This window comes from Limanda limanda, chromosome 7 (assembly GCF_963576545.1).
Source record: "Limanda limanda chromosome 7, fLimLim1.1, whole genome shotgun sequence".
Lineage (NCBI taxonomy): Eukaryota > Metazoa > Chordata > Actinopteri > Pleuronectiformes > Pleuronectidae > Limanda > Limanda limanda.
Window position 1 is genome coordinate 22105571 of NC_083642.1, and position 9442 is coordinate 22115012.

At 39.5% G+C, this 9442-nt stretch overlaps 1 protein-coding gene across 1 annotated transcript; it reads left to right on the forward strand.

Annotated features, from left to right (window-relative positions):
- The first annotated feature begins 2939 nt into the window (after positions 1 to 2939).
- Positions 2940 to 8956, forward strand: slc66a1 (solute carrier family 66 member 1). Its single transcript, XM_061074548.1, has 8 exons — positions 2940 to 3036; positions 3811 to 4004; positions 4096 to 4225; positions 4596 to 4683; positions 5131 to 5285; positions 5379 to 5471; positions 6742 to 6927; positions 7937 to 8956. Exons 1-8 carry the CDS (start codon positions 3019 to 3021, stop codon positions 8021 to 8023), a joined length of 951 nt encoding a protein of 316 aa, XP_060930531.1. The 5' UTR covers positions 2940 to 3018; the 3' UTR covers positions 8024 to 8956.
- Positions 8957 to 9442: the final 486 nt, after the last annotated feature.

Consider the following 9442-nt stretch of genomic DNA (forward strand, 5'->3'; position numbering starts at 1 on the left):
AAGCTCTGATTGATCAGGCTGTCTGAAATATCAACAAACCTATAAATTGATTTGTTTATTTTGTTTGAATATGGCGAAGTTATCCAAGCACTAGGATACAGTTTGATTTTTGGGAGGGATTTTTCCTTAAATTTACTTTAACCATTCAGTCCACTTAAGATTTAATATGGTAATAGTCTCACTGAGCAAGAATCCAGTGAATATACCAGCAAACCCTAAAGAAAGTGGTGTGTTTTAATATGAGGAATCAAGCTATCCAAATATTAAGATGTATTTTGATTTAAGGTTGAATTCTTCCAAACTTTTAATTCATTAAAATGTGTTTGTTTGGAAAAGGTCATGCTCATTCTGAACAGGTATCTATTTAACATTTTATACAAAGTATAGTTTGTCAGTTTGTTTTAGAGTTTTCAAGGATACATTATGTAAGGATGGAACATGTGACAAAAGATAACCCAATATGTTTTGACAAAGATGTGGATAAAGGGGCATGTCAGGATTTTTTTTTTTTTAACTTTCTTTAATAATGCAAAATTAGACTTTTACATTTTCACCAGTTTTCCAGGGAATAACTGTGTAATCAGGCATATTTAGGGGGACTAATATGCGATAGTGTGGAATTTGGTGCAGCTTAAATGATGGGACTGTTGGGCCTTGGTGGAGGAATGCAGATTTCTGCGTGCCGTTATTTTTACCTCAACGAAGGAAGGTTATGTTTTTTCTGTCAGTTACCAAAATCCCACAAAAAAATACTGGAGGGATTACCACCAAACTTGGCAGCAGACAGATCTCGGAAAAACCCATTGGATTTTGGTGTGGCTCTTGATCAGGGGATGGATCCAGGAATTTGTTTCACTTTCTTTAGCTTTGCAAGATGGGATTGTTTCTCAGAGAATAGTGGATCTTGATTAAAATAAAAATGGTATATTTAGGGTGACTGATATTGAGTGTTTCCAATTTGGTGCAGATCCAAATAGAAATCTGGATCAAGTGAATTTGAATGTGGCTTTATAAAGGGACTTTTAGACCTTGGCAGAAGTTTCCACTGCTGAGAGCTATTCTAGTTTAATGCAACTATAGTTGTAGGGAATTGTCATTATAATGTCACAAATAATACCCATGTCCCTGGTTAAAGAACATACTGTATATTCCACTTCATTCTGTGTAAACGTATATGCAGTGCACTGTTTGTGCTCTGTTAGCATTCACCTTGGCTGCTTTCAGCAACAGTACCGTAAGTGCATGAGGAAATTCACAAAAAAATCTAGAAGTCAGCTTACTTGACCACAATCACGTGACAACAGTGGAAACTTGCAGCAAACATGAAAATAAAACTGCAGGAGCTGACGTCGGCGTGTTGATGTGCTGAGTCGTCAGTCTGACTGATGGTCAGCTGACACAGTTTGTTAATCACCTCAGATCTTTTATTGAGTGAAGTCTTCTCTCTCTTTCCCTTTCATCTAAAGTTTGACATTGGATTTGATTGTCTTCTCCAGGTAGGATGTTTACTCTAATTATAATTATAATAATTGTTGTGTGGCAGTAATGGAATCCTGTGTAACTTTCAACAGAGAAGACTGACCTCATAAACTTTTTCTTCTGGGGAAATAGAGACATCACCTTTCTCTCTGCCTATAACTAAAGAAAGGAACAGTTGTCTGCAACGTCTCCGGGTAAGTACATCTGCATATAAGCCTGTGGTTTTAACCCTTATGGACCTGGATATCATATTGTTTTTCACGGCTGCTCACTAAAATCCAAAGCTTGTTGAAGAATGCAGGAGGCCTCAGAACTAATAACTGATTTACCCCGGAGAGCTAAATAACCAGATTTAGCAAGGCTTGTTGATATGTGATGAGAGAACGTGAAAATGTGTGCAAGCTGGAGAATCAGATCTGCACCACTAACTTCTCTCGTTGCTTAAAAAAAAGTTGCGTTAATGTGAAAGCATTTTACGAGCTTGTTCTCAGCATTAATACATATTCTACTATTGGACAGTTTCCACCATGGAATGATGTTTATATAGATCCTCGACTATGTAGAGGAGAAGAAGAATTTTCTTCTCAACCTTCACAGTCTGAACATGTCATCCGAGGGAAAGACTGGGCTGTGATGAATTACATGCTTCAAAAATATTATTATGTCATGATGTCATGGCAGCTTTAACCTCAGAGTCAAAGGCTGTTACTGACTCCTATAATGAACTTGGCAGTTTCATTATTTTCCCAGGCTCCTAGTTACCTACCAGTTCACATCTCTTGCACCTTTAATAAGTGATGATTTTCCCTAACTTGTACCATTGTATTGACTGAGTGATCAATCTGTTACCAGGCAAGGCAGTTATATTTTTAAAGCACATTTCATACGGCAAAGGAAAAGAGATTAAAAAGGAGAGGTTGAGAGATTAAAACAGGTAAGAAAGAAATAAAGAGGATGCATCTGTTTAAAAGTCTTAAATAAGTTGAAGGAAGAAAAGTAATACAAATAAAGATGGTAAAGTACAAATGTTTAAAATGATAAAATTAAAATAGAATAACGACCTTGTAATAAAAACTGCAATGGATGGATAATTCACAAGATCATGCAGCAATTAAAGTATAAAGTAAATAGTTGTCACATGTATTAATCATATATAACATATATATAAATATGAATTGTTAGTTTCATCATTACAGATCCTGTATGATGGAATAATAATACATTAACTGACGTTGTCTCTCCTAATAACCATTAGATTTCAAAAGCAAAATAACTGTTCCTCCCGCCATTGACTGTCTTATTGAATTTACATTGTAATTTCAATTTCAACATTTTTTTTTACAGAATAAATGTACCACTGGCCGTTTGGAAGTGGAGCTTTTATTTTGAAGGCGACTCTGTTTTCCTTTTAGTGACGTTTCAGCGCAGCGGCCAATCAGCTCGCAGCTCCTGATCAGAGCTGTTTATCTGCAGCTTCCGTGTTGTTCCTGTGTGAGTCTGCGGCTGTTCCTCTGTTGTTGTGCTGAGGAGTTCACCGACATGTCAGCAGATATTCAGGCAAGATAAACACGATGCTCCTCTTCTTCTCCTCTCCTCTTCTCCTCTTCTCCTCCTCTGTGTGTACTGCTTTCTACGTGTTGGTCCTGTCCAGCTCCGGACATGTTTTATTCGGTGGCTGTTGTCGGGAGCTTACTTACTGTCTTCATTTGATTTATTCGTCCCTTGCTTTCTGTTGACTTTATTGTCCCTGTGTGAAACGATATGTTTTCCTGTGTAGATAGGCATCCACTCTTAAAGCGACTTAATTCAAACAACCCTGTGTTGATCTAATCAGCGGCTCAATATCTGAGTCTGGACAGAAACCGGCTGTTCTGTTCTGTTGTCCACAACAACCTTTGACCTCGTTTCAACCGTGTGAACTGCGCTGTGTCGGCATCTGTGCGACTAGACACGTTTTGTTGTCATAATAATAACTGATCAAATCAAATGTTGTTTGTATAGCCCATATTCACAAATCAGTTTGCCTGATATGTCTGAACAATGTCTCTGCCCTTAACCCTCGATCCGAGTGAGGACAACTTCCAAAACCCCTTTAACACGGGGAAAGTTAAACGCAGAAATCTGAATTTAAAGAAAGAAAGTAACAGATGAGGATCCCTCTCCCAGGATGTACAGCGGTGCGAGAGATATCTTGCTTCTAACAGAGCGATGGAGAGAGAGAACATTCATTAGGAAAGACAGCGTCTAACATCTGAAGAAAGGTGTATCCGTGTTTAAAGCATTAATGCAAAAAGAGAAGTGGATATTTACCGATGTCTTTCTCTCCTGCAGAGCATGTGGACGGAGCCAGCCCTCACACGGAGTCCCTTTGGATTCGGCGGTCAAGGAAACTTCAGCTCTTTGTGCCCTAATGGCTCCCAGTGGGTTTGGAATGGTCTCGGGGAATGTGCCCAGGATGCCAGGGACATGGCCAGCATCTACCTAGGCCTCCTGTCCATCCTCTGCTTCATGGTGTCTTCTCTTCCGTATGTTTATGGCATCTGTTTCTCAAGGGTAATGATTTTTTATAATCTAAACGTGTGTCTAAGTGTGTAATTTGTGTTGTTGCGATTGCAGACAGTACTACAGCTCGTGCAAAACCGGGAATATGGACAGCGCCCTTTCCATTTGGTTCCTGTTGCTGTGGTTGGGAGGGGACACGTGTAATCTGGTGGGCTCCTTCCTGGCAGACCAGCTTCCACTTCAGGTGACTTGGGATCAAATGTTTGCCTCAGTGTTTTCATCATTATGAACTAGAGCTGCGAGTCAATCTATAACTTTTTTTTTTATCAATAGATTGATCTGTTAAGTGCCAAAAGCAATGAAAACTACTCATCAGAAGTTCTTTAAGGCAGAAATGATATCTTAAGACTAAAGAAGCAAATGTGTGTATTTGATGTTATCAGTAAAGAGGAAAAACACATTGTTGTATTATCAGAGCCTTTACCTGCTAATTAGAATTCATGTGGCCCCAATAACAAAGATTTTCCATGACAAAGACTTTGTGAAGAATATCAAATGTTTCCTTCTTCTCTGATAACGTGTTCTGTGATAACATCTTTCTTCTTCTCTTTCAGACATACACAGCCGTTTATTATGTGTTTGCTGACATACTGATGCTCGCCATGTACTTTTACTACAAGTTAAACAACAGAACGGATGAAAGTGAGTATTTTGCTTTTTTAATTTGTATTTGTTTATTTGCGTTACGGTGCCTTATTTTGGTTCTAGCTCCTTGTGTGGTTTCCTGCTCTTTGTTAAAATGTGGTAAAGGCATGAAAACCCCCACAACTTGCATTTCCCCCTCAATGCTAAAACTGCAGCCACATTCTTTACTGATCCAGCCACCATCACAGCACTGATTATTTCAGTTCTTCTATCTTACACATCTCACATAAATGCTGATGAACAATGGTCCAGCACCAGTCCAGAGAGAGGAAGAGTGTAATCTTGTGATCGCTGTGATGATGTCATCACATGTCTCATGTCGCTGTGGTGTGTGTTGCCTTCACCACCTTTGACACAGTAGCCCCTGTCTGGAGGTCTGTGGGAATGTGCTGAGAGATCTTTCTCAGTATTAACAAATCAACTCCTGTGCCGTCTCTTCTCCAGGAAGGAGGGTTTTGAACGTGGTGGGTGTGGCCTGCGCCCTGGGCGTCACAGCAAACCTCGTCCACCTCCCGGGGCTGGCTGCCCGACAGGAAGTCGTCTCCTCGGGGTTCACAAGTCGCACCTTGCTCTCGACCTCTACCCTGAGCAGTGTCAAGGTGCGTCCTATTCATTTGTTTAATAAGGAACCCATGGAATGAGAATTATTTAGGATTGTTTCCCCTAATCATTTTGTGTCTCTGTCGCTTCAGGTTTTTACCCCCAAAGAGATCATTGGTTTCTCCATTGGCTCAGTGTCATCGGTGCTCTACCTGTGTTCCAGACTTCCTCAGATGTACACTAATGTAAGTATGACAAAGCAGACTCTGCTGCAAACTGTAGACAGACATCGACTGATACTAATACTGATAACATTAATAATGATAATTTTAGCAATTTTAATAATTATAATATTACTTTGCATAACTGTGTCATGCAAAGTTTAATATTTTATGATTACCTTTTTATTTCTGATAACACCTGTTTTATTATCAAACTTATATTATTGAAACCACATCCAATTAAAAAAATTGAAATAGTGAGATTCAGGTAGTTTTGTACGAAGGTAGAGTCTGATATTGGGTCAGGTATCCACGGTTACCCGATGGGTTACAAGTTAAAAAAGTAGATATTTATGACTAAAGATAAGGATAAACTAATATAACGGGTGACAACTTTGAGAATAATATTAAATTATATCAATTATTAAAAGATAGTTGAAAAAAATGAATGTTCACTCATCGTTGACTGACCACTGTGTTGATGGAGGGGTGGGTGAAGTGTTTGAGTCCACAAAACATTTCTGAAGTCTACAGAAGTAAACTTTGTAGCATCCGAATCCGATACAATTGAAGTCAATGTTTACAGAGACTTCAGACATAATAAAACCACAACGAAAAAAAAACATACTGCTCCTGTGGTGTCATCCAAGTGTCAGCAAGCCCGACATTCATATTCGACTCGAAACAGGGTCATTTTCTCTGTGTTTTAAACCTACATGTCCACTGGAAGTGGCTCAGTAAAGAGGGGCCAGACATAGTTTTTCAGAGGGTCTGTGAATGCACCTCGTAGGAATATATCCGAAGACTCTTAGTTTTAAAACACATTGAAAATGACTCTGTTTCGATTTGAATATGAATTTTGCGGACACTTTGATGACACCACACAAAGAATATGGAGGCATGTTGGGTTTTTTCTGTTTTATTACATTTGAAGTGTAGGTCACCATTGACTTTAATTGTATCAGATTCTGCTGCTACAGAGTTTACTTCTGAGACTCCAGATGTGTTTTGCAGTCAAACACTTCACCACCCCCTTCCATTGCCATAGTGGTGAGTAGATAGGGTGCATTTTCCTTTTTTAGGTGAACTATCCCTTTAAAATAAAAAAGCTGTTAAGGCATTACAAGATTTTGTATATTTAAAAATGCACTAACTGAAAAGGTAAAGCGAAAGTCAAAAATGCAATGTACCTAAAACACTATTGAATCTAACCTGCTGATGAGTTTTTTTCGCTTCTGCACTCTCACATATACATTAATGCATAATTTCTTTTGTTCTTCCCACTTCCCCACAGTTCAAGAGGAAGTCGACAGAGGGAGTGTCCTTCTTCCTGTTTGCGCTGGTCATCCTGGGAAACACCACATACGGCCTAAGTGTCTTACTTAAGAACCCAGACGACGGCGATGGCGAGACAAGCTACATGATCCATCATCTGCCCTGGCTCATTGGCAGCCTCGGCACCCTCTCTCTAGACGTCCTTGTATCCTTTCAACAACTCTCTTTAAACAGGCACGGGGCCTGCTGCACGTTTCTCCTTAATCCCATGTACATGCTACATATCAACCAGTCCTGAGCTGTGGCAGAGGGAGGTTCCTCAGATGGTTATGATCTCGTGTCTGTGTGTGTAAAAACGTAATATACAGTCTCAAAGGGCCTCACGGGGAATCTAGCTCGTTGTCAAGAAAGAAACAAGACTATAAAACTTAGCTCAGTGGCCCCTGGAGGCCAAGTGTCTCTTCAAACACTAGTGGTGGACTCAAGTTGCGTCCCTCTTTGTTTTCAGTGAAAAGAATAGCTCAATTTAATTGAATTTTTGAAAATACACTTAAAAATGACTTGCACACCAATGAAGTTTCAGCTGTGCTAACCAGTTACTGAGCTGTCAGGAAAACAGTATTCTTACCGAAAAAATCCAGCACACAGGGCCTGGAAACCCCAGTTTGTTGTTCCAACACTGGTATGTGAATTAAACTAAAAGACTGACGTGTTCAGTATTAAGCCTCCGAGCTGCTGTACCTTTGGACAGAGTCTCGAGCTGTTTTCCCTGTTTCCAGATTAGCTAAAATAATCAGCTCCTGGCTGCAGCTTCATATTTACTGTACAAAGACAAGAGTGGTACCAGTTTTCTCATCTAACTCTCTCAGTAGGTAAATGAGCCGTTTCCCCAAAATGTTGAGAACAGTGATCATCAGCAGAATATCATACCAGCAAATGCAACTTAACCAAAAAAAACTATTTGAGACTCATGGCACATGAATATAGTTTGAGGGATATTTAACTTAAACATCAGAAGGTTTAAAGCTAGAAAATATTTTAGAGCACCAACAATTGTCCAGGAGGAAAAATGTACTATAAAATATAAATTAATTCTCTCTGATGAAGGTGAGGCCCTGCCTCAGTTTTCCCACTGTTCCCAGTCAATAACTGTTCTTGCATTCAACAGATTATTTCCCAGGATTTCTATTGACTCCCTTGACACTCTGGTTCAGATCTCCTTCCAGTTCATCATCTACCGGAAGGGTCCAGGGCCGCTGGACGGCGGCTCAGACGAGACGTCGCCTCTGATCAGGAGCTGAGTGGACAAAACGAACCGGAGGGACACGAGCACTCGCTTTCCGAGAACCCTCCAAATCACATTTAGAGCACAAAATCAAGATGAGAACCAAACTGTACATTTTATTTTAATTTCATTGTTTTTATTTATTTATGCTCTTTTATTGCCAAGTTTACAACGTGTTTTTATCAGCTAAGTAAAGCCACAGATTCTTCACTTGGGTTCAGCTGCAGCGATGTGACTCGTGCTGCTTCTATAGTTTCTAACAAATGTAGATATATGGACATGGCAATATGTGTTACCTCATTCAGCGTTAGATAGATTTAAATGAACATCTTTATGTTTGCTGCTTCAATATTAGTTTTAAAAGGGACGATTGAGGCGTCGGATGTTGATATAAACTCCTGTCAGCCTCCTCTCCTCTTGATTTTAGGTCAACATCAGTTGGATAGAAGACATGCTGTCAGAAGCCTGCTGTTGAGAGCGAACAGTCCACACAGAGGTTTTTTAATACAGAGTATTTTATTTTTTAAGTTGCCAAAAACTCAGATCCTTATGAAATACACATTTGTATGAAGCTGTGACTGATTTTATTTACAGGTTTTAGCTGGTGTTTTTTGGGGGCTCTCCGACAAATGCACGAAATATCACGTCATATTTGGGAAAAGACGAATTATTTTGTAACTTCGTAAACAGTCGTGTGTAAATACATATACCAGCCTTGTCCAAAAGTATTTTTGAGAAATTGTTTTTTGTGCATTTTATTGCTATTTTTAATTGTAATCATACAATCTCATTTTATTTCATTTTTTTAATCTTTTATTGTTTGTTTTTAAAATACAAACAACATTTTCATCTTCAAAAGTTTTGCCCATTTTCATGGTTTATTTTGTACTTTGAGAAATGTTAAATGTGCGGTGGGTCAGTGTACTGTAAGCTTTAAAACAAACAAATAAACAACACTTTTCATCTGTGTCTATCAGTCGTTACCAGCTCCCTTCATTTACTTCAACTGAATTATGAATTTGATCTGATGGCTCCTCTCGAGAAGAAAGACACTCTCCCTCCACAAAAGTTTACTCTGCACCTCCCACGTGTTTTGCAACTCAGCAGAGGTCGCGGCCTACTCTTGGCCTTGAGGTTGACCTTTGACCTTGTGCACCCCTCTGACCTCGACCCCTCCAGCTGCTGTGTTTGACCTGCTCGTGGGAGGCCTTGACAGCCATGTTGTTTTTCTTCATTAGCAGACTCACACTGGCCTCTCAGATGCACCCTCCTCCCTCATAACACACACACACACACACACACATTTTCTCTCACTATTAAAAATAATGCAATCACATAAACTCAAGGGCCCACCCACAGAGGAAGAAGGGTCACTGCTGAAAATATGGAGGGTTCAGTAAGTGTAAGTGTGTGTATGTGTGTATGTGTGTTGCAG

What these genes read in the sequence shown, in the direction of transcription:
- slc66a1 (XM_061074548.1), top strand. An exon ending in CTACCCTGAGCAGTGTCAAG is followed by an intron (nt 5,286 to 5,378) that starts GTGCGTCCTATT and finishes CTGTCGCTTCAG; the next exon opens with GTTTTTACCCCCAAAGAGAT. An exon ending in TTCCTCAGATGTACACTAAT is followed by an intron (nt 5,472 to 6,741) that starts GTAAGTATGACA and finishes ACTTCCCCACAG; the next exon opens with TTCAAGAGGAAGTCGACAGA.